Raw genomic sequence first — 25,991 nt, forward strand, 5'->3', positions numbered from 1 at the left:
TGAACAAGTCTCTCACAACTTTTACCTGTATTATACCATCAAAATTATTAAAATAGACCTTGTAGATTCAGATGTACAGTCTTTAAGTATGGGTATGCAATTTTCGAGCAGAGGCCTAAAAATAGGGAGAGGGATTAAAAGGTTAAGATGGAAATAACGACTTCTATACGTTTAAGGGCTTTTATTTTGTAGGTTACCAACTAACCCGGATGTTCTTCTGAGAACAACATGGCGCCTTACGTTGTTAGAAACAGCAGCGTCTCTTTGTTGTGTTGATAAAGTATCAGTTAGCTCCATCAGTACTGATCCATCAGAGTCTCTGTATGTCTGGATAAACATGTCTGAATGGACTTTTAGCTGTTCACCTTTTTTTCTGGATGTTTTCCTCTGACTCATCTCCCGGTAGCCTACAAAGGTATTGAAGTTAGCTTAGCATGCTAGCTGGAAACAGACCGACGGGGACGGAAGCGATCAACACAGTGCTAGTCAGAGTTTAATGAGAGTAAACAGTGTTTGTGACGGAGTTTGTGTGGAGAACACGTTTGTGTGCTTGTGTGAAAATGTCTAAAATCCAAATGCTGAGATGTTTAGTCAACCAGCGACTAACTGCGGCTGCTGAAGAGATATTTGGTGTGTTTGAAAGAACGATAGCAGAGTACGAGGAGGAACTTTGTCGTTCAAAAGAGCAGAACGAGCGACAACGGAAACTACTGGACAGTGATTTCATCCCTCAGCTTCGGTTACACAGAGCAGGTTGGTTCATTAAACATTCAGCATCTTTAACACACAAAGTAGATGAGATGAGAACGTGCAGCTTGTTGAAATCTAAAATATGTTCATGTCACATAAGAGAGATAACGGAATTGTTTCCTGGTCCAGACAGCTTTTTAGCGAACATTCCAATAAAATCAATCTATATTCGGACCAACTTCTATCCTCGTTGTAAACACTGTATATTGTATATAACAATTACTATCATAACACACATTGGAGAGTAAGAGTTCTGTTACAACTAAAAACACAAATATTCATGATTGAAAAGCTAAATTGTTGAAGCAAAAGACAAATGACTTATGATTGAAAAGATGATGCAAACATTTAAATATAAACGGGACACAAACTAAATCAAAAATGTAATCAAAAATCAGGACACAAACAACATTTATAATAATCATCTTCATCATCAGCTCCTTGTCTCAGCCCACACACATGGTGTGATACCATGAGTGGCAGCTATCACACTGGACCCACGACACCAATCCCTCCGAGCTCTCAGGAGGGTCAGGTTTCCTGCACCGGCCGAACCCCCAAACTGTCTACTCCATCTCTTCAGGAGTGTGACCTATTAACAGATTATTTTAACTTTTAATTAAAGAAAACTATCAGATTTTCATGGGTTGGCATACAAAGAAAGTTAACATGAAGTACACTACCGGTGGATGTCGTGGGTCCAGCAGACGAGGAGCTGGATGATGGAAGGTCTGGTCTCTGCAGGTTGGGAGGCTGTATGAATATCAGAAAAAGCATAAACATATTTAGTTTACTCTTCATCGTGACTAATGTCAACATCATGTTATAATATTTCTTGTTTTTTTCAGATTATATAAAGTATATGTAGCGGTGCACAGAATGACGTCACACAGGCTCAATCTGGTGCTACACATTTAATGAAAATGGTTCTGTAAATACAAAGATATACGTTTAGGTATGCTGTCGCTTCTCAGCGCTTTCTTCTTCTATGCTGTTCAGAGATTCTCATATTCTCGCGTATTCACGCGAGACTTCCCTCTGGCTCTCTGTCACAGACACTGCTGATGTCGCAACACTGACACCTACTGGCGATCCACTGGATCTACTGCCTACAAATGTAGCTGGCGATAAATAACACTATACCCCACATTTTAACTAAAATGAACACATAGGAAACATAAACTCACTTAACTTGCACTACACCCAAGCAACTATTGTACTTCATGAACTCATATGACTTATTGTGCCACATATACAGTGGGGAGGAGTTTGGGACCCATGGAGGCCACATCCCACTGCTGATGTTGAAGGCTCTAAAATAATAATCATATTTTATTATATTATATTTCTAATCATAAGAGCCACTGCTGGCTTTCAACAAATGTACAGTCTCTCTCACTCTCAAACACACACACACACACCAACATTATTTGTAATATTTACTAGATCATTGGATATGAATATACTTTATGTAGCCTGGCTTAAAAAACAAACAAAAAAATCTTTTTATTTTCTTATGTCTGCTGTTATGTTTCAGAGCTACAAACAAACAGCTGCCTACCTTTAACTTGCGCTACGATTCTGTTCGTTTTTTCGCGCTGCTTTGAAATGGGTAGGTTGGGCTGGATTCGACTGCCCTGACAGGGGGAGGTGAACCTCACCCATCAGGTGTTCCACGTCTGCCAGCCTAGTAGACTTTACCCCAGGAGGCATGATGCTGCAGTTAATGCACGGGTTCTCCAAGAGGCCCTCCATCAGATGCTCGAGGCCAAGACAAGAGGGTCAAAGGTCATGACCGTCTTCAGGCTGAAGAGGAGTCATACAGGTCTTACAGCCGGGAGAGACAAAAACGTTCAAAATACTTTCTCATTGGTGTACAAAGGTAATCGACAGCGATCAACAATGATAACAGCGATATTAGCGGTCAGCAAAAAAAGAAGACTCTACCTCTCAACCCCTCTCCTTCCATTCATCAAACTAAACCACGGAACAGCATATATCCCCATTGCTATCCCCAACAGCATGTTACTCAATTACCGTAAGTGACCAAATAGGGTGTACAAAATGGCACAGGCTGTACCTGACTCCTACTCTAATGTTATAGAAACAACAACTCCCGCAAAGAGAAACCTTGTCTCACAGCCAGGTAAAACACATGTCAGTTTGTAGTTTGTTTTAGTTTGAATGAAGTCTGAATATGTTCTACAAAATGTGCAACATGTCTCCCCACATTATAGGAAAGTAGTGATATCGGTGGATTAGTTGTGAACATGAAATTAGTTTTCTAAGGTGTGTATGTAATTCATTATTTTCCACAGACGTCCAGCAGCTGTTGGTGGTTAAAGAAGAGCAACAGGAGTGGAGCTCCAGTCTGGACCAGGAGGACCCAGAGCCCCCACACATTAAAGAGGAACAGGGGGAACTCTGGACCAGTCAGGAGGGAGAGCAGCTTCAAGGTCTGGCGGAGGCACATCAAAGACAAACCGAAAGGATGGAAACAGAAGCTGATGGAGAGGACTGTGGAGGACCAGAACCAGGCAGGAACTCAGATCCAGATAGACATCCAGAACCAGATACTGATGAGAAGACTGGAGACTTTTCTGACACTGATGACAGTGGTGATTGGAAGGAGACCAGAGAACCTCAGTCGGGTTTAAACTCTGTGAATAATGATGAAGTTCCTGTCAGTGATTCAAGATGTAGTGCTGGTGAGAAATCTTTCAGCTGCTCAGTTTGTAATAAGTACTTTTCAGTGAGTGGACACTCTCAAACACACAGACACACCAACATTATTTGCATCATTTATTAGATCATTGTGCATGAATATACTTCATGTAGCCTGGCTTATAAAAAACAAAAAAACTTTATTTTACTTATGTCTGCTGTTACGTTTCAGGGGCAACAAACGAACAGCTGCCTACTAGCACCACGATTCTTTGTTTGTTTTTTCACGCTTCTTTGAAATGTGTAGGTTGGGCTGGATTCTACTGCCCTGATAGGCGGAGGTGAACCTCACATTGCATTACAGTCATTTAGCAGATGCTTTTCTCCAAAGCGACTTACAATTAATGTATTCAACATAGGTATTCAAGAGAACTACTAGTCACCAGAAGTCATAAGTAGGCTACATCTACTTTTTTTAAACAAGCATCTAAGAGCATAACCCAGAGCCAAAGTACAGTGCAGAAAAACAAAAACAATAAGTGCAACAAACTAATACGAATACAATAAGTGCTAAGTGGAAGGCTCAGGGTAGTACTTCTCGAAGAGGTGAATTTTCAGCCTGCGCCGAAAGATGGGCAGCGACTCTGCTGTCCTGACCTCAGTGGGAAGTTCCTTTTTACCACTGTGGGGCCAGGACAGAAAAAAGCCGTGACCGGGTCGATCGGGCGCAGGGACCTCTGAGCGACGGGGCAACCAATCGCTCCAAAGCAGCAGAGCGAAGTGGTCAGGCGGGGGTGTAGGGCTTGACCATGGCCTGGAGATAGGAAGGAGCTGTTCCTTTTACTGCCCTGTAGACTAGTACCACAGTCTTAAACTGGATGAGAGCTCTTACAGGTAGCCAGTGTAGAAAATGGAGAAGGGAAGTTGTGTGGGAGAACTTGGGGCGATTGAACACCAGGCGAGCTGCAGCTTTCTGGACAAGCTCCAGAGGTCTGATAGCCGACGCCGGGGCTCCGGCAAGTAGAGAGTTGCAGTAGTCCAGACGGGAGATGACAAGAGCCTGGATGAGCACCTGCGCCGTCTCGTCAGTGAGGAGGGGGCGAATCCTCCTGATGTTGTAGAGCAGGAATCTGCAGGAGCGTGTAACTGATGAAATGTTTGCTGAGAATGACAGTTGGTCATCCAGGGTCACACCTAGGTTCCTCGCAGTCCGAGTTGGTGTCACCACGGTATCGTCAATGGTGATGGACAGGTCTCGGTGCGGGCAACCCTTCACCTGGAGGAACAGTAGCTCGGTTTTGTCCAGGTTGAGCTTGAGGTGGTGTGTCGTCATCCACTTCGAGATGTCAGCCAAGCACGCAGCGATGCGTGCCTCCACTTGGGTGTCACCGGGGGGAAATGACAAGACCAGCTGGGTGTCATCGGCATAACAATGGTAAGAGAAGTCATGCGAGCGAATAAGAGAACCCAGAGATGTTGTGTAGAGCGATAAGAGAAGGGGGCCTAGGACTGAACCTTGTGGAACCCCCGTAGTCAGCATGCGTGGTTCCGACACGGCCCCCTCCATGTCACCTGGTAGGATCGACCTGTCAGGTAGGAGGTGTTCCACCTCGGCCAGCCTAGTAGACCTTACCCCGGGAGGCATGATGCTGCAGTTAATGCACGGGTTCTCCAAGATGCTCTCCATCAGATGCTCGAGGCCAAGACATGAGGGGCAAAGGCAGCGTCGGAAATACACGAGGGCAAAACTGCCCCCAAGAAATATCATTTTGCCCCTGATATCACTAGGAGAGGGGCAAAAAATGCCCCCATAATTTCCTTGAATAATAATGATAATTTAATTAACTTGTCAAAAACATCGTAGCCTATATGACCCAGTCCAGTTGCCATATAATGTTTTTGATTTTCGCCTTGACTGATGTTGCGTGTGCGTGAAGAACCGAACCGTCTAAACAAATAAATAAATGGAGCACTTCTTAATCAGACCTGTGACTGCGAGACTGCGGTCAACTCAGCAGACACTTACATTTTAGTGCACCTATATGCTGAAATTCACGATAAACTCATTCAAACGGTACAGATCGGGGGCGAGCGAAGGACTTTGCAAAGTTAGCGGAAACATTAACGTGAGACAACATCCGGTTTCTTCAGACGAATATCCGGTTTTCAGAATAAGATGCCAACAAAGTATACATATTGCATAATGGAAATTAGATTAAACTAATTATATTCACATTAAGTATAAAACATGCTACCTGCATCTCGCGAGTTAAAGGTAAAATACACCTAAATTGTGCGTAAAGTGTCTTTATTCTTTGATTTAAGGGTTGCTGGAAATGAATAATACCTGAATGACAGTCAATTTAGATATTTTACTTAGCAAAAACTCTGAACTGAATTTGTACCTTCAAATGACATTTTTTTTAATTTTTAAGGTGCTCAAAATGTTTTTATCAAAAATTCCACACAATGACTAATGCATAAGTTCAGGACAAAAATGGGTAATATCACAATATTTGAGGCGCTACAAAAATATCTTTCTCAATAATTCCATACAATGACTGATGTATATGTAATCAAGGCATCGTTGACTTAATAATTGTTAATAGTTGTTTAAAACATTTAATAATAACAATAAATAACCACAAATAAATAAGAATAAATTGAAATTGATTGTCTGATTTATGTTGGTTTTTTGTTAAAAAAATCTAAGAAAACACTTTGAACCTGTAGACTACTGCCTAATAGTCTTATTATTGCCATTTGATGACAATTGCTCATATACTGCAAGCCTAATTAAGTATATTTATTATTTTGAACAAAGGTTAAATGTTATTTCACAAGTTTCAAAAAGTGCCCCCAATTTTTTTTAAATGTCCCTGGATTTCAGTCAGTGGGGGCAAAAATTGCCCCCTAAAAAATATGTAAATGTCCTACCCTGGGCAAAGGTCATGACCGTCTTCAGGCTGAAGAGGAGTCATACAGGTCTTACAGCCGGGGGAGATAAAAACGTTCAAAATACTTTTTCATTGGTGTACAAAGGTAATAGACAGCGATCAACAATGATAATAGCGATATTAGCGGTCAGCAAAAAAGAAGACTCCTTCTCTCACCCCCTGTCCTTCTATTCATCAAACCTAACCACGGAACAGCATACAGTGGTTACGGAAAGTATTCAGACCCCTTTACATTTTTCACTCTTTGTTTCATTGCAGCCATTTGCTAAAATCAAAAAAGTTCATTTTATTTCTCATTAATGGACACTCAGCACCCCATCTTGACAGAAAAAAACTGAAATGTAGAAATTTTTGCTAATTTATTAAAAAAGAAAAACTGAAATATAAAACGTTGGTGGACAGCCATTTTCAGGTCTCTCCAGAGATGCTCAATTGGGTTTAGGTCAGGGCTCTGGCTGGGCCAGTCAAGAATGGTCACAGAGTTGTTCCGAAGCCACTCCTTTGTTATTTTAGCTGTGTGCTTAGGGTCATTGTCTTGTTGGAAGGTGAACCTTCGGCCCAGTCTGAGGTCCAGAGCACTCTGGAAGAGGTTTTCTTCCAGGATATCTGTACTTGGCCGCATTCATCCTTCCTTCAATTGCAACCAGTCGTCCTGTCCCTGCAGCTGAAAAACACCCCCATAGCATGATGCTGCCACCACCATGTTTCACTGTTGGGATTGTATTGGGCAGGTGATGAGCAGTGCCTGGTTTTCTCCACACATACCGCTTAGAATTAACGCCAAAAAGTTCAATCTTGGTCTCATCAGACCAGAGAATCTTATTTCTCATAGTCTGGGAGTCCTTCATGTGTTTTTTGGCAAACTCTATGCGGGCTTTCATATGTCTTGCACTGAGGAGAGGCTTCCGTCGGGCCACTCTGCCATAAAGCCCCGACTGGTGGAGGGCTGCAGTGATAGTTGACTTTGTGGAACTTTCTCCCATCTCCCTACTGCATCTCTGGAGCTCAGCCACAGTGATCTTTGGGTTCTTCTTTACCTCTCTCACCAAGGCTCTTCTTCCACGATTGCTCAGTTTGGCTGGACGGCCAGGTCTAGGAAGAGTTCTGGTCGTCCCAAACTTCTTCCATTTAAGGATTATGGAGGCCACTGTGCTCTTAGGAACCTTGAGTGCTGCAGAAATTCTTTTGTAACCTTGGCCAGATCTGTGCCTTGCCACAATTCTGTCTCTGAGCTCCTTGGGCAGTTCCTTCGACCTTATGATTCTCATTTGCTCTGACATGCACTGTGAGCTGTAAGGTCTTATATAGACAGGTGTGTGCCTTTCCTAATCAAGTCCAATCAGTTTAATTAAACACAGCTGGACTCCAATGAAGGAGTAGAACCATCTCAAGGAGGATCAGAAGAAATGGACAGCATGTGAGTTAAATATGAGTGTCACAGCAAAGGGTCTGAAGACTTATGACCATGTGATATTTCAGTTTTTCTTTTTTAATAAATTTGCAAAAATTTCTACATTTCTGTTTTTTTCTGTCAAGATGGGGTGCTGAGTGTACATTAATGAGAAATAAAATGAACTTTTTTGATTTTAGCAAATGGCTGCAATGAAACAAAGAGTAAAAAATTTAAAGGGGTCTGAATACTTTCCGTACCCACTGTATATCCCCATTGCTATCCCCAACACCATGTTACTCAATTACCGTAAGTGACCAAATAGGGTGTACAAAATGGCACAGGCTGTACCTGACTCCTACTCTAATGTTATAGAAACAACAACAACTCCCGCAAAGAGAAACTTTGTATCACAGCCAGGTAAAACACATGTCAGTTTTTAGTTTGTTTTAGTTTGAATGAGGTCTGAATATGTTCTACAAAATGTGCAACATGTCTCCCCACATTATAGGAAAGTAGTGAAATCAATGGATTAGTTGTTAACATGAAATTACAGTTTTCTAAGGTGTGTATGTAATTCATTATTTTCTACAGACGTCCAGGAGCTGTTGGTGGTTAAAGAAGAGCAGCAGGAGTGGAGCTCCAGTCTGGACCAGGAGTACCCAGAGCCCCCACACATTAAAGAGGACCAGGAGTACCCAGAGCCCCCACACATTAAAGAGGAACAGAAGGACCCAGAGCCCCCACACATTAAAGAGGAACAGGAGTACCCAGAGCCCCCACACATTAAAGAGGAACAGGAGGACCCAGATCCCCCACACATTAAAGAGGAACAGGAGGAACACTGGACCAGTCAGGAGGGAGAGCAGCTTCAAGGTCTGGAGGACGCTGATATCACCAAGTTCTCATTCACTCCTGTGAAGAGTGAAGACGATAAAGAGGAAGCTCAGTCCTCACAACTTCATCAAAGACAAACCGAACAGATGGAAACAGAAGCTGATGGAGAGGACTGTGGAGGACCAGAACCAGGCAGGAACTCAGATCCAGATAGACATCCAGAACCAGATACTAATGTGAAGACTGGAGACTCTTCTGACACTGATGACAGTGGTAATTGGAAGGAGACCAGAAAACCTCAGTCGGGTTTAAACTCTGTGAATAATGATAAAGTTCCTGTCAGTGATTCAAGATGTAGTGCTGGTGAGAAACTATTTAGCTGCTCTGAGTGTGAGAAAACATTTGGCAAGAGTCGAAATCTGAAGATACACATGATGATTCACACAGGAAAGAAACCTTTCAGCTGCTCAGTCTGTAAGAAATCTTTTGGACGGAGGGAAACTTTAAAGAGACACATGGTAACTCACACAGGAGAGAAACCTTTCAGCTGCTCAGTCTGTAATAAGTATTTTTCAGTGAGTGGACATTTAGAGAGACACATGCTAACTCACACAGGAGAGAAACCTTTCAGCTGCTCAGAATGTGGTAAAAGTTTCACTCTAAATGGAAATCTGAAGACACACATGAGATTCCACACAGGAGAGAAACTTTTCAGCTGCTCAGTCTGTAATAAATCTTTTTCAGTGAGTGGACATTTAGAGAGACACATGCTAACTCACACAGGAGAGAAACCTTTCAGCTGCTCAGAATGTGGTAAAAGTTTCACTCAAAATGGAAGTCTGAAGAAACACATGAGATTCCACACAGGAGAGAAACTTTTCGAATGCTCAGTCTGTAATACATATTTTTCAGTGAGTGGACATTTAGAGAGACACATGCTAACTCACACAGGAGAGAAACCTTTCAGCTGCTCAGTCTGTAATAAATCTTTTTCAGTGAGTGCACATTTAGAGAGACACATGCTAACTCACACAGGAGAGAAACCTTTCAGCTGCTCAGAATGTGCTAAAAGTTTCACTGAAAATGGAAGCCTGAAGAAACACATGAGACGTCACACAGGAGAGAAACCTTTCAGCTGCTCAGAATGTGGTAAAAGTTTCACTGAAAGTGGAAGTCTGAAGAAACACATGAGACGTCACACAGGAGAGAAACCTTTCAGCTGCTCAGAATGTGGTAAACGTTTCACTGAAAATGGAAGTCTGAAGACACACATGAGATTCCACACAGGAGAGAATCTTTTCAGCTGCTCAGTCTGTAATAAATCTTTTTCACGTAGGGGACATTTACAGAGACACATGGTAACTCACACAAGAGAGAAACCTTTCAGCTGCTCAGTTTGTAATAAAAGTTTTGTGCTAAATGCAGAACTGAAGGTGCACATGGTAAGTCACACAGGAGAGAACCCCCTTTAGTTCTGGTTTTGATGAATTTGACATTAATTCCACTCCGTCACCTGTCAACAAGACCCTGAGATATTTGAACTCCCTCTCTTGGGGCAGTGACTCATTTCCAACTTGGAGGGCGGTATCCACCGATTCCCTGCAGAGGGACATGGCCTCAGACCCGGAGGTACTGACTCATCCTGACGGCTTCCCACTAAGAGTGTTGTACTTTCAGATATCGATATACTCGTATGTAATCCCATATTGCTTAGAGACGTTTCAATTATTGAATTGCTTTAATGTGTGACTTTCTATCATTTATCAAAATGTGATCATACGTGCTTGTAATGTTGACTGTTATGTTAAAGCTAATGAATTAAGTGAACTTTGGGTTGAACTCACTCTGACATGATAGAATGACAGCCAGAGGGGGGAAAGATTGTAAATTCAAAAACTAACTATTGTCTTAGTTAGGGGACATCCTGTTCAGTGAGAGCTAGACAGACACCTTCTACAAAGGAGGGGGCTAGCAGAAAAGCATTCAACTTAAAAAGTAGGTATGTCAGAAGGGGTAGGACTATTGGAACTGTTTTGTCCAATGATTTAAGAATGTTCTGTTGTCTACCTTATATGGACCCGGAGGTTGCAGAAAGCGCCAACGAGAAGGGTACCAATAGGAGACAACAAAGGATCGAGGCTTCTGGACGCTATTATCTATTATTTCATTTTTATTACTCATTTCTGTAACCTTTTTCTAAACTTATTGTAAAAAAACTAATAAAACTGGATTGTATTTTGTGCATTCCAACCAAAGTCCAGTGTTGCTCGTCTCTGGTGGGGCCCTCGTAGTCTCCTCAAGGTGAGGGAGCTCTTCCCCTGGGATAGGCTGACAGTAGTACATTTATTAGACATGTGATCTGAATGACATTCCTGTTACAAGCTAAGGTAAGGTGTTGTTCAGCATTGTTGTGATTTACTAACTTCGTTGGCTCAGATTGATTCTGAAGCTCTGCTAATGTATCTGATGTGATGTTGCAGTGTTGGTTAATAATGCTTAGACATTAGCTGAAGTGCATTAGGAAGCAATAGGGGTTAGATTGGTATCTAAATTAGGGGTGTTAGGGCCAGGGTCCTGAATCCGTTGATATCGGGCAGTCGGGAAGGCCGACGTTTTTAGCCTGAAATAAGTGATACGACGGTGGCTAGTGGTATTAAGCTATCCTGGATTTCGCATCTCTGAGCAGGCTAAGACAGTCTCGCGTGTAGATTTTGGAGGGTGTGTTCATTACTGAGGTCAGAGGTTATTGAATAAGCCATCTTCCAGCGCTTCATTCGCACTGGGAGGGGGTAACGGTTACACAGCTAGGCTGTACACAGTTTCATAGGGTTGTTTTTGCTGTTAAAATGAAAGTTTTGCTGATTTTCTGTAATTATTAGGTACCATTTCTATCACTGCAGGCCGTCCTGTGTCGTATGACAATAGATGCATAGATTAGATAAATACTGCATAGATGTTGGCATTCATCTTCTTCTGTCAATTCTGCTATTTTGCATGTTTAGGGGCAGAATTGCATAAAATACCAGAAGGCAATTGATGTGTTTATGCATTGACTTCCTCAAATATGTGTTTTCATTTATTAAATATTATGTTGTCTCTGTTCTGTCACTCAGTCCCACACACTTGTTACTTTAACCACCAGGTGTCCCTGTTTTTCTTCTTGTATATTGTTTTTCATGGTTGTGAGAAAATGTGTTGCTATAATTTAGGTTAGAAGTTTTACTTGGTTATTTTTGTTGCCCTTGACTAGTAATGTGCATCCTGAACCGAGTACATACTGTGATGTGAAATTATTTTATCTGTGTGTATTTGAATGAAATCACACAGTTCTGTTTTACATTGCTGAGGGAGCAGAGGTGCAGAAAATGATCAGAATGCAAATAATTGGTGACATTTTGTCTTGTGTTTTTCTGGACTGGAAAATAAATTGAAGGGTATTTGGAGGACAAATGGTTACAATAGAATTCTCCCGTTGCATCTCATACTGTGGGGTCATTGACTAAAGGTACGTTTTTATCATTTAATTCTTCATATTTTGGGCACAGTGTCGTTTTGCATTGTTGAGGGAGCAGATGTTCAGAAAAAGACCAGAATGCAATTAATTGGTTATATCTGGTATTGTTTTCTGAAGGAGCAAATAAAAGTTAGAAAACAACCCACGTCTGTTACATCATTTTGTGTGGCCCGCGAATCCACCAGCAAAATAATACATTAAAAAAGGAAGTTAGACTTGAAAATAAAACAGTCATAGAAGCAGCTCTTTGGCAGGTTACCCTACATTTGACATAGAAATATATTGTGAGTACATTGAAGACCACTTTAAACATGGCTTTACAACAGATGAAATACTATACGTGGGAAGTGGTATGATAAGAGTGACTACACTGGAGCCCACCCAGTCATAGGGGGTGACGGTCGGGATCGCAAGAATAAGATGCTCCTCAAAGTCCTCTTCCCTGTGGTGAAGATATGGGTGGAGTGGATATTCTGGACTCCCTTATTGCATTGTACCGCACAATAAAAAAAGAAATGGTACCTCCGGCTGGTGTTCCACTTCTTGGATTTAACCATTGTGACCCGGCTGCTCTACCGAAGAGATTGTGGAGCGACCTTTAAATCATACATCGCTGAAGGCCTATGCAGAAGTGGAAAGAGTCTGGAGTGCAGGAAAAGGTCGTCCCAGTTCCACAGTTGCTGGTGAATATGAGGAGAAAAGGATTAAAGGACCCGCTGCTCCAATTCCAGTCCCTGATGTGCGCCTGAATGCCACAGACCGCTGGATGATAATGGCTGAAAAGAAGGGAAGATGGAAGATACCAAAGTGCACAGGTACACCAAAAGCCAAATGCCGGAAATTTGACAGTTCAAAACCAGTACGTCTCATGTGTTCAGTTTAAACCAGTATGTCTCATGTGTTCAGTTTAAAACCAGTATGTCTCATGTGTTCAGTTTAAAACCAGTATGTCTCATGTGTTCAGATCAAAACCAGTATGTCGCATGTGTTCAGTTTAAAACCAGTATGTCTCATGTGTTCAGTTTAAAACCAGTACGTCTCATGTGTTCAGAGACTGTGATGATTATTAAAAGCGGTAATGTGAAGCGCCACTACGAGATGAAGAACAAATCTTTTGAGCAAACCTCACACATCTGAAATGAAGTCACAGATATTAAACAATCTAAGAGCCCAATATGATCAGAATCCTAACACATGAATTCACTGTCCAACAATGATGTTAACAGAGAGAATAGAGCTGAAACAAGTGGTTTAATAACCACAGATAAAGTCCATGCACACAAATGTATCTTATAAGAAGATAAAATATAATATAATATTGACATCACTTACACCCGAATGAACTGAATTTAAAGCTTCAGGGCAATTCAGTTCTAGTATTTTTTCCTAAATTAAGTACTTTATTTTAAGATAAATAAATGTCAAAGCTTTCTGCAATGTAATTTAATCTTAAATGAAGAACATTGATTTATTATTAGAGTATGTATTATTTATAATTCATCTAGTTCAATTTGAAAACTGACAATAAATATTGTTGAGATATTATTAAACTTTCTTTATTTGATTTGACAATCAGTCTTTGACTTCATACAGACGTTAATACAACTGTTAGACTACTTCAATATATATATGAGACTAAATCATAGCACAAGTTATACATTACTGTGATGTTCCGGACCTTTGACTGAGGAAATTCTCTCGAAATGGACCTCGTTGAATTTTAACTGAATACCCCAGGCATAGAGGGTTAAGATGGAAATAACGACTTCTATACGTTTAATGGCTTTTATTTTGTAGGTTACCAACTAACCCGGATGTTCACAATAGGGAGAAGCATTTCAATTAATCAAGTTTGGGGGATGATAAAGAAAATGAGTGGAGTAAAACGGGAGTGGGGGTATCCAGTATTGGAAAATGGCGGAGTGGTGGCTAACGATGATGAAGCAAAGGCAGAAATGTTAGCTAAAGCACTGATTGAGGTCCATAGTTCTGGTAATATGTCAGAGGAGGGTTTAAATGGAAGACATAGAACAAGTGAAGCAAATAAAGAATTGTTGGAAACAGATGAAGAGAGGGAAGATGCAATTAAGAATAGAATAGAAGAATAGAAATATACTTTATTCATCCCCAAGGGGAAATTTGTCTGTGGCAGCAGCGAACAAGGTTACACAATAGAATAAAAATATTAAGTATGGAAAATGCACAATATATACAATATAATAAAATAACAGAGCAGGACTTATTCAATTGAAGAAAATAAAGTAAATAAAAATGCACAGTATATACATTAAATATAATCGTATTAAATTAACTAAGTAGGAAAAAATAAACAAAACAGTAGTGCACAAGATCACCAACCGCAGCAACAACAGTGTAGCAGTGTTATAGTCTTGTGTTTGATTTGGCCAGAGGTGATATATTATAGAGTCTAATGGCAGAGGGCAGGAATGTTTTCCTGTATCGGTCCTTGTGACAGCGGAGCTGAATCAGTCTATTGGAGAAAGTGCTCCGCTGTCCCTGCAGTAGGTAGTGGAGAGGGTGGTCCGGGTTATCCAATATGGATAATAGTTTCTTCAGTGTCCTCCTCTCCACCACCTCTTCCAGATAGTCTTGTTTGCAGCCAATGATGGAGCCGGCCTTCTTAACCAGTTTGTTAAGTCTGTTGGTGTCTCCGGCTCCAATGCTGCTCCCCCAGCAGACTACGGCGAAGTACAGTGCACTGGCCACAACAGACTAGTAGAACATCTCCAACATCTTGCTGCACACGTTGAAGGATCGAAGTTTCCTCAAGAAAAAGAGTCGACTCATCCCCTTCTTGTACACAGTGTTGATGTTGGCCTTCCAGTTCAGTCTGCTGTCGATGGAGACACCCAGGTACTTGTACTCCTCTACCATGTCCACATCCTCTCCCTGAACTCTCAGCGGTTGTGGAACCGTCGTCTTCCTCCTGAAGTCGACCACCATCTCTCTGGTCTTGGCCACGTTCAGAAGCAGGTGATTTCTACTGGCCCACTCCACAAAGTTATCCACTACTGCCCTGTACTCATCCTCCCGTCCGTCCCTTATACACCCGACCACTGCAGAGTCATCAGAGAACTTCTGCAGATGGCATGACCCTGAGTTGTACTGGAAGTCAGTGGTGTACCCATCAGAAAACCAGGAAAAGATCCCACTAATCCATCAAACTATAGACCAATAGCAATGACTTCCCACATGTGTAAAATCATGGAGCGAATGATCACAGAAAGACTAACATATTATTTGGAACAAGGAATCTTAGGTCAAAGTATCAAAGTGGATTTAGAAAAGGAAGGGGAACAATGGATCCAATAGCATGTCTAGAAGCAGAGGTGAGGAAGGCACAAGTGAATAAGGAGGTAGTGGTAGCAGTGTTTTTTGATGTGGAGAAAGCATATAATTTACTGTGGATAGAGGGATTATTAATCAAAATTAAAAAATTAAGAGTATCGGGTAAAATGTTCAGATGGGTTAAACATTTTTTGTTTGGTCGATCAATAGAAGTGAGAGTGGGAAGGTGTTTGTCGGCCAGCCATTTGGTGGACAATGGAACACCACAAGGAAGTGTGATTAGTCCTTTATTGTTTTCAATAATGATTGATGATGTATATGAAAATGTTGGACAAAATATAGGGAGATCTTTATTTGCTGATGATGGGGCACTGTGGAAAAGAGGTAGGATTGTGGAATATGTTGTGAAACAGATGCAGGAAACAATCAAAAGAGTGGAACAGTGGGCATTGGAATGGGGATTTACATTTTCAGTGGAAAAAACAAATACCCTTTTCTTTACAAGACAGAAAATTAGGAACTGAAAAGGACGGACTCGTACAAATTTTTAGGAATGTGGTTTGATGCTAGGCTCACATGGAATGTACATATTGATAAAATGGTTAATAAATGTAAAAAGGTGTTGAATGTAATGAGATGCTTGGTGGGAACAGAGTGGGGAGCTGACAGGTCTGCTTTGAAAGCTATATATATGGGGTTGATAAGATCAGTAATAGACTATAGCTGTGTGGCTTATAGGTCAGCGTCCAAAACATTATTGGGAAAATTAGATGTAATACAAGCACAAGCATTAAGAATATGTAGTGGGGCTTTTAAAACAACATCTGTGCCAGCATTGCAGGTAGAAATGGAGGAAATGCCATTGGAGTTGAGAAGATTACAGATAATGATGACATATTGGGCTAGTTTACAAGGACATAACAACCATCCAACAGTAAGTGCAATTGAGCCATGCTGGGAACATGAACAAAACGCTAACAAAGAGCTTTGGTTGGGTTGCTAAGGAGAAGGCTAGGGAATTGGGTATATTGGATAGGACTTATTCTCCAGCAGTGGTTCTGCCAGCTGTTCCTCCTTGGTTACTGCCACAGCCTGAAGTTGATCTTGGCCTCCTTGAAGTAATGAGAGATGAATGTGGGGGAAACTGTGGGATATTCAAGTCATACATCAGGAGGAATTATCACAATTGTATACAAATTTATACAGATGGATCAAAAGACCCCAATAATGGTAGAACAGCAGCAGCAGCAGTAATACCAGAATTCCAGTATGAGTGTGGGAAGAGACTCAGTGATGACTTGTCTGTGTTTGCATGTGAGATGATGGTCATAGTTATTGCCTTGCAGTGGGTGGAGGACGTCAGGCCAGAGAGAGTGGCGATTGCATCAGATTCATGTGCAGTACTGACGAGTTTGAAATGTTGCCACTCCAGATGCAGAGAGGATTTACTGTATGAAATACTACAAGCACTATTCAGAATCCATCAAATGCGGATAGCGGTTAAATTTGTGTGGGTCCCTGCTCATGTTGGAGTCGAGGGCAATGAGAAGGCGGATAAAGCAGCAAAAAAAGGCTTTGAAGAGTGGGAAAAATATTGTTAAATTAAATATAAGTAAGTCAGAAGCTAAAGTGGTGATTAAGGGACAAATCAAAAAGATGTGGCAGGCTGAATGGAATAAAGGGAGCAAAGGACGATATCTGTTTAAAAATAAACCATTGGTTGGGAGTGCAGGGCCTTGTGGACGAAATAGAAAAGAGGAGAGGGTAATGACAAGATTAAGAAATGGACATACTGGTCTTAACAGTTCCCTCTGTATTATTGGAAAACATAATGGAATGTGTGAATTTTGTGATGAAGAGGAAACTGTGGACCATCTTTTAGTGTCATGTCAGAGGTATGAGGCAGAGAGAGAAGTATTAAAAAGTGGTCTAAGAGAGATGGGAGAGGAGAATATAATTGATATATTAAAGAAAAGCTTTGGTGAAGAGTGTTGGAAGCCTCTTTTGGAGTTTTTGGAGTCAACAAGACTAGTGAATAGAATTTGAGAATTATATTTATTTTATTTTGTTTTGTTTTATTTTGTTTATTTTGTGTTTGTTTGTTTGATTTTCGTATTCGAGAATTACTTTCCTTAGTCCACACTCCAGATTAGTGGGTGGCGGTAATGCACCTAAAAGTTGTTTGCCAACCGCCATTCAAAATAAAAGAAGAAGAAGAAGAATAAGAACCCGGATGTTCTTCTGAGAACAACATGGCGCCTAACGTTGTTAGAAACAGCAGCGTCTCTTTGTTGTGTTGATAAAGTCTCAGTTAGCTTCATCAGTACTGATCCATCAGAGTCTCTGTGTGTCTGGATAAACATGTCTGAATGGACTTTTAGCTCTTCACCTTTTTTTCTGGATGTTTTTCCTCTGTCTCATCTCCCGGTAGCCTACAAAGCTATTGAAGTTAGCTTAGCATGCTAGCTGGAAACAGACCGACGGGGACGGAAGTCATCAACACAGCGCTAGTCAGAGTTTAATGAGTAAACAGTGTTTGTGACGGAGTTTGTGTGGAGAACAAGTTTGTGTGGTTTTGTGAAAATGTCTAAAGTCCAAATGCTGAGATGTTTAGTTAACCAGCGACTAACTGCGGCTGCTGAAGAGATATTTGGTGTGTTTGAAAGAACGATAGCAGAGTACGAGGAGGAACTTTCTCGTTCAAAAGAAGAGAACGAGCGACAAAGGAAACTACTGGACGCTGTTTTCATCCCTCAGCTTCGGTTACACAGAGCAGGTTGGTTCATTAAACATTCAGCATCTTTAACACACAAAGTAGATGAGATGAGAACGTGCAGCGTGTTGAAATCTAAAATATGTTCATGTCACATAAGAGAGTTAACGTAATTGTTTCCTGGTCCGGACAGTTTTTTAGCGAACATTCCAATAAAATCCACATCTATTCGGACCAACCTCTATCCTCGTTGTAAACACTGAGTGCTGTTGGTTTTTCGGGATACACATCCGGGACCGTAGTTCTGTCCTTCACAATAAGATATCACGCTTCAACAACTCCAAATTATGCAATAAAAGCTCCTTAATTTCCATTTGAGTGTATACCACCACCTGCTGGATGTTTTGTTAAACTCTTCTCATTTCAGTCACTTGCAAAACACCAGCTGATGCATGAATTTAACAATTATGTACAAGTATATTATATATAACAATTACTATCATAATACGCATTGGAGAGTAAGAGTTATATTACAACTAAAAACACAAATATTCATGATTGAAAAGCTACATTGTTGAAGCAAAAGACAAATGACTTATGATTGAAAAGATGATGCAAACATTTAAATATAAACGGGACAAAAACTGAATAAAAAATCAGGACTCAAACAACATTTAACATAATCATCTTCATCATTTCCTCGTCTCAGCCCACACACATGGTGTGATACCATGAGTGGCAGCTGTCACACTGGACCCACGACACCAATCCCTCCGAGCTCTCAGGAGGGTCAGGTTTCCTGCACCGGCTGAACCCCCAAACTGTCTGCTCCATCTCTTCAGGAGTGTGACCTATTAACAGACTATTTTAACTTTTAATTAAAGAAAACTGTCAGATTTTCATGGGTTGGCATACAAAGAAAGTTAACATGAAGTACACTAGCGGTGGATGTCGTGGGTCCAGCAGACGAGGAGCTGGATGATGAAGGTCTGGTCTCTGCAGGTTGGGAGGCTGTATGAATATCAGAAAAAGCATGACCATGTTTTGTTTACTCTCCATCGTGACTAATGTCAACATCATGTTATAATATTGCTTGTTTTTTTCAGATTATATAAAGTATATGTAGCGTTGCACAGAATGATGTCACACAGGCTCAATCTGGTGCTACACATTTAATGAAAATGGTTCTGTAAATACAAAGATATACATTTAGGTATGCTGTCGCTTCTCAGCGCTTTCTTCTTCTATGCTGTTCAGAGATTCTCATATTCTCGCGAGACTTCCCTCTGGCTCTCTGTCACAGACACTGCTGATGTCGCAACACTGACACCTACTGGCGATCCACTGGATCTACGGCCTACAGATGTAGCTGGCGGTAAATAACACTGTACTGTCACGGGGCATGATGAGGACTCAAACGCAGACAGTCAGGTGTAGTGAAAAAAGGTTTTAATGAACCAAAAACAAACAGGGAATCCAGGGACAAGACAAAAGATGAGGGGGAAAATCCGGCAGGAAAAGGCAGAACAGGCAGACTGGAAAACCGGGAACAGGACGAGCAAAACGGGCGGGTAGGTCGGAAAACAAAAAATGATCTGGCAGTGGGTGTGTGTGCGGCAGGGGTTTAAATAGTGAAGGAGGCAGAGTGAGCAGGTGAGAGTAATGAGCTGATGAGGTGAGTGTGACTGGCAGGTGCACTGAATGAACTGATTAGGTGAGTGAGGAGCTACAGAAAGAAACAAAGACACAGAACACACAGGGCAAAGCCTGATCGTGACATGTACCCCATATTTTAACTAAAATGAACACATAGGAAACAATAAACTCACTTAACTTACACTACACCCAAGCAACTATTGTACTTCATGAACTCATATGACTTATTGTGCCACATACAGTGGGAGGGAGGGAGGAGTTTGGGACCCATGGAGGCCACATCCCACTGCTGATGTTGGAGGCTCTAAAATAATCATATTTTGTTATATTATATTTCTAATCATAAGAGCCACTGCTGGCTTTCAACAAATGTACAGACAGTCTCTCTCACTCTCAAACACACACACCAACATTATTTGTATTATTTACTAGATCATTGTTCATGAATATACTTTATGTAGCCTGGCTTAAAAAAAACAAATAATCTTTTTTTTTTTTTTTCTTTCTTATGTCTGCTGTTATGTTTCAGAGCTACAAATGAACAATCGCCTACCTTTAACTAGCGCTACAATTCTGATCGTTTTTTCGCGCTGCTTTGAAATGGGTAGGTTGGGCTGGATTCGACTGCCCTGACAGGGGGAGGTGAACCTCACCCATCAGGTGTTCCACCTCGGCCAGCCTAGTAGACCTTACCCCGGGAGGCATGATGCTGCAGTTAATGCACGGGTTCTCCAAGAGGCCAAGACAAGAGGGTCAAAGGTCATGACCGTCTTCAGGCTGAAGAGGAGTCATACAGGTCTTACAGCCGGGAGAGACAAAAGCGTTCAAAATACTTTCTCATTGGTGTACAAAGGTAATCGACAGCGATCAACTGATAATAGCGATATTAGCGGTCAGCAAAAAATAAGACTCTACCTCTCAACCCCTCTCCTTCCATTCATCAAACTAAACCACGGAACAGCATATATCCCCATTGCTATCCTCAACACCATGTGACTCAATTACCGTAAGTGACCAAATAGGGTGTACAATATGACACAGGCTGTAACTGACTCCTACTCTAATGTTATAGAAACAAGAACAACTCCCGCAAAGAGAAACTTTGTCTCGCAGCCAGGTAAAACACATGTCAGTTTTTAGTTTGTTTGATTTTGAATGAGGTCTGAATATGTTCTACAAAATGTGCAACATGTCTCCCCACATTACAGGAAAGTAGTGATATCAGTGGATTAGTTGTTAACATGAAATTACAGTTTTCTAAGGTGTGTATGTAATTCATTATTTTCCACAGATGTCCAGCAGCTGTTGGTGGTTAAAGAAGAGCAGCAGGAGTGGAGCTCCAGTCTGGACCAGGAGGACCCAGAGCCCCCACACATTAAAGAGGAACAGGGGGAACTCTGGACCAGTCAGGAGGGAGAGCAGCTTCAAGGTCTGGAGGACGCTGATATCAAGTTCACATTCACTCCTGTGAAGAGTGAAGACGATGAAGAGGAAGCTCAGTCCTCACAACTTCATCAAAGACAAACTGAACAGATGGAAACAGAAGCTGATGGAGAGGGCTGTGGAGGACCAGAACCAGGCAGGAACTCAGATCCAGATAGACATCCAGAACCAGATACTGATGAGAAGACTGGAGACTCTTCTGACAGTGACAGTTGTGATTGGAAGGAGACCAGAGAACCTCACTCGGGTTTAAACTCTGTGAATAATGACGAAGTTCCTGTCAGTGATTCAAGATGTAATGCTGGTGAGAAACTATTTAGCTGCTCTGAATGTGAGAAAACATTTGGCAAGAGTCAAAATCTGAAGAAACACATGATGATTCACACAGGAAAGAAACCTTTCAGCTGCTCTGAATGTAAGAAATCTTTTGGAGATGGTGGAGATTTAAAGAGACACATGAGGTGTCACACAGGAGAAAAACCTTTCATCTGCTCACTCTGTAAGAAATCTTTTGGACGGAGGGAAACTTTAAAGGGACACATGGTAACTCACACAGGAGAGAAACCTTTCAGCTGCTCACTCTGTAATACATCTTTTTCATATAGTGGACATGTACAGAGACACATGAGGTGTCACACAGGAGAAAAACCTTTCAGCTGCTCACTCTGTAAGAAATCTTTTAGACGGAGGGAAACTTTACAGAGACACATGAGACTCCACACAAGAGAGAAACCTTTCAGCTGCTCTCTGTGTGATAATAGATTTCAGTACAAGTCAGCTCTGAAGTTACACATGAAAGCTCATACAAGAGACAACTGGCTGTAAAGGTTCTGTTTGTATAGAAAAGGTAAATCTGACACACCACATGGCACATAACTCAGGGGAAGAACTATGGTGCATTTTTCTTATCTTTATTCAAAGTCATGTTTTTATTTGAGAGCATTACTTATTGATTCCACGTTCAGATTTTGAATTGTTTCCCTCAAAACCCTGTCCTCACACACAATCAGCCCCCGCTTACGATTAGTGACACAATAAACCTTGATCGCTCTGAGAGATCCATGCTTTGTTTAAGGTGACGCCTCCTCACGTTGGCAGGGAGCTGAGTACTGTCTTTAGTTTGATCCGGTAGACTAGTTGAGTTTTTATTTTCTAGTTAGTGTTGGTTTTCTAGAGGGGTCCGGGGCGCGCTCACCTGGAAGAACATGTTGTACATTTTAAAGTTAAATTCATCAATCTGGTGTGTTTTGAGACAAAAACAAGAGGCTAGTTCTATGAAGAACTTTGTGCTCTTGTAAACTATTGTGTGATCTTCTTTTAGCGGTGGTGGAATGTAACTAAGTACATTAACTTAAGTATTGTACTCGAGTACAATTGTGAAGTATTTTACTATACTTGAGTACCTGCAGCATTAAAGGGATGAACACATTAATGCGTCAATTATTAGTATCCAATGATACAGGCCTACCATAAATATGTATTTGAAATGGGCCATTCCGTATAATCAGTATACTTTTTTGTCATGACAATACTTTTGTACTTGTACTTAATGTGGGTCAGGTGGGTTTGTGCTCTTTCGGGTTTGGAGACCCTGACGCCTTTTTTGCTTTCATCTCTGCAATGTTAGTGTGTTTCTCTGTAAATCATTTTCTTATAAATAAATGTCTTTAATTTTTACACTTAAAGGGATATTTTGAGTATTGCACTAAAACTGATATTGATTCTTTTAGGTGTCTAAAATACGTCCACAGCAGTACATTTCTATGCTCCCAATTCTGGTACTCCTGTCTGTTTCTTCAAACTCCATCTACTGGAGTAATTCACTGACTGTGGAGAAGTACTTCATACAACCACACTTCTAAACATCTCAACTGTCCCTTTACATGTTTCTGATGCCTTTATATGTTGGTCTGTTTTAACAAAGGTTGGGTAATATTGTTAAGATACGTTTTTGTAATCTCCTGGACAAAGTTGACTTCATATCAGTTTGTGACTCAAGATTTGTCTTTTTCTGTGAGCAAAAAGTTTAGTTTGCTTTAAATGAATGTATTATTGTTCTAATTGATGTCTCGTAATGATTCTTCTTAACAACATCATTGCCAAGTGTATTATACATACAAGGAATTTGGCTTGGTGATTGGTGCCTGACAATAAACTGTACAATAAAATATAAACAACCAAACAAATATAGAGTATGTTATTAATGGGCCATGTGTGTATTTAAAGAGTAGAGTTGTGCAAGGATGAGTAATTGTCATGAGGATGTAAGTGTCCGAGTCATTGGGGGTCCCAGACGTTGTTCATGAGCTGTTGGTGTACAGGGAGAAGAGCAGAGGGAAAAGAACGCAGCCTTGGGGGGAACCGGTTCTGATGGTCCGAGAGACTGAGACATGTTTCCCCAGCTTCACATGCTGCTTCCTGTCAAACAGGAAGTCTGTGATCCACTTGCGGGTGGAGTCGGTCACATGTAGCTGGGAGAGCTTGTCCTGCTGCAGAGATTGGATGATGGTGTTGAAGTCTGAGTCCAGATGCTGGAGGATGAAGTGAAGGGCCGTCTACAGAGCTGTAAGCTCTGTAGCTTAACTGCAGGGGGTCCAGGAGTGCGTCGATAAGGGTTTTGAGGTGGGACAGGACAAGGCGCTCAAAAGACTTCTTAACCACAGAAGTCAGGGTGACGGAACTGTAGTCATTAAGTCCTGTGACCCGTGTTGTTTTGGGGACGGGGATGATGGTGGAGGCCTTGAAGCAGGCTGGTACATGGTATGTCTCCAGTGAGGTGTTGAAGATGTCTGTGAACACTGGAGACAGCTGATCCAGCACAGTGCTTCAGGGTGGAGGGACAGATTGACTCTCGGCCGGCTGCTCAGTTCCTTGTAAACAAAGCCCCATCTTTTACTGCAGCCTGCCTCCCGTAGTCCCCCCACCATCCATCACCCCTAAAACAGCCACCACCCAGCCAACCACCTTCAGCACTCTCCCCCAGGGCGTAGGTTGGAGAGGTAGACCGGTCCACTACCAGGTCGGGAGGAACGTTTTGCAATAACTTCAACGACCTAGGATGCAACACCTCAAGCTGCCGATTCCTCCATACCTGCTCCTTCTGCGGAGGGGCCCAAGTCAGAACAACCTGTGGCCAACAGTCCAACCAAGCACAGCCTGTGTAAGTATCTTAATACTTAGTGCTTATGGTGGAGATGAGATCTTATATATTGAACAATTATTTTCTTTCTTAAGTTAAGTTAAGTTAAGTTGTGCCCATGGTGCTTGGAAGATTGTTTTCTGAATAAAAAGAAAGATAAAATTGTTTGTTTCAATGATTTTTTATCGTTGTTTACTGTTACGTCTTGTGGGTGAACACATTTTAACTTATGTGAACACAGATACACAATTCAGTGTTAAAAATACACTTTCATGTCTCATAAAAAAAAAACTGTGATTGAATTGATTAACTCTATTAAAGAGTTAAATTATCAACACTATCCAAAGTGTAAATTTCACTTGGAACCCGTGAGAATTATATAAATACTGGCATGGTGTTAAGTTACTGTTAAAAGCAGTTTGCTGTTCTTCTGTAATTATTAGGTGCCATTTCTATCACTGCAGGCCGTTCTGTGTCACATGACAATAGATGCATAGATTAGATAGACACTGCATAGATGTTGGCATTTATCTCCTTGTGTAAATTCTGTTATTTTGCATGTTTAGAGGCAGCATTGCAGAAAAATACCAGATTCCCCCCCACTTCTTGACAGAATCGACTCACAACCCTGTGTGGAACAGCAGAGTGACCCGACAGGCTGCTGTCGACTTGTACATTACTTTAAACAAATGTTTATTTCAAAGCTATGTGTCCTCTGCTGTGGTATGGTGTGCTGTTTTTAGCTTGTAGGGGAGATCAACGTGGGTTCACGTGCGCTGTTTTACTAATTTACTGTTGTAAGAATGTCTCGTTAGTGGCCTTATTTACCTCACCTTTCATTTTTAAATGGGTTTTACCTCTTTTGTAGTGGTAAGCTTAATCATTTGGGGCTTTTCTGTCCGTCTCCTTTTTACTGCTTTTCCAGTCTTTTATTCTTTTGGCCAGTCAGACGTGTACATTTTGGATTTTATTTGTCCTGTAAGACTGTTAACTCTGCAAATATGATTTACTGCTCATTCTTTGATTTGTAAGTACACTCTAATCTTACATTTTTATTCGTGTGATTCGTTTTGTCATTGTTGAATACACAGTCCTCCATGTACATAGATCACTCTTTGTCTGCAAGAACCGATAAATGATTTAGCCCACAGCTCTACGTGTGTGTGTGTGTGTGTGTGTGTGTGTGTGTGTGTGTGTGAGTGAGTGAAAGGGTTTACTGGGGACTGCAATGTGTTGGTTGATAAGAGCGTGGATGGGTCGCTTGATCCCACATCCATCCATGTAGTGATTTTAAAATGATACTATAGTGATGCATCAGTAGAATTTACAGCTTTTGGACAAATCTGTCCTCACCAAGCCGTACCTCTGCATGGTGACCAGTAGGTGGCAGCATTTCTCCATAGAGGTTTTACTTGTCTGTGCTGTCTCTCCAGTTGTAACCTGTCGTCAGTATAAAAGCTGTGGACATTCGACCAAAATATTGACGTAAAAGCTGTTTCAATACTTATTTCTCCTGCTGATGATCACTCACAATCTTGGTATTCACTTTGACGCCTTAATATGGTTTTACTTCAATGTACGTCATTATATATTTATGGGAAACTAATAAAACGTTGTTG

At 41.3% G+C, this 25,991-nt stretch overlaps 1 protein-coding gene across 7 annotated transcripts; it reads left to right on the forward strand.

Annotated features, from left to right (window-relative positions):
- Positions 1-235: 235 nt before the first annotated feature.
- Positions 236-23,419, forward strand: LOC142965044 (uncharacterized). 7 transcript variants are annotated; one of them, XM_076105736.1, is made up of 4 exons: positions 236-753; positions 3,069-3,458; positions 8,356-8,961; positions 21,082-23,419. In XM_076105736.1, the coding sequence occupies exons 1-4, from the start codon at positions 561-563 to the stop codon at positions 22,056-22,058; spliced, it is 2,166 nt and encodes a 721-aa protein (XP_075961851.1). In that variant the 5' UTR covers positions 236-560; the 3' UTR covers positions 22,059-23,419. The 7 variants fall into 7 exon arrangements, with proteins under 7 accessions (XP_075961851.1, XP_075961852.1, XP_075961853.1 ...); XM_076105737.1 differs by lacking the exon at positions 236-753 and adding an exon at positions 1,917-2,896; XM_076105739.1 differs by lacking the exons at positions 236-753; positions 3,069-3,458; positions 8,356-8,961 and adding exons at positions 17,651-18,197; positions 19,438-19,509; positions 20,863-20,907.
- Positions 23,420-25,991: the final 2,572 nt, after the last annotated feature.

This window comes from Anarhichas minor, unplaced genomic scaffold, assembly GCF_050575085.1.
Source record: "Anarhichas minor isolate MPS153535 unplaced genomic scaffold, ASM5057508v1 ptg000033l, whole genome shotgun sequence".
NCBI lineage: Eukaryota > Metazoa > Chordata > Actinopteri > Perciformes > Anarhichadidae > Anarhichas > Anarhichas minor.

Coding starts and splice junctions, on each gene's coding strand:
- LOC142965044 (XM_076105736.1), top strand. CDS start 561: ATGTCTAAAATCCAAATGCTGAGATGTTTAGTCAACCAGCGACTAACT. Junction 754..3,068: donor GCTTCGGTTACACAGAGCAG/GTTGGTTCATTA, acceptor TATTTTCCACAG/ACGTCCAGCAGCTGTTGGTG. Junction 8,962..21,081: donor TGATTCAAGATGTAGTGCTG/GTGAGAAACTAT, acceptor TATTTTCCACAG/ATGTCCAGCAGCTGTTGGTG.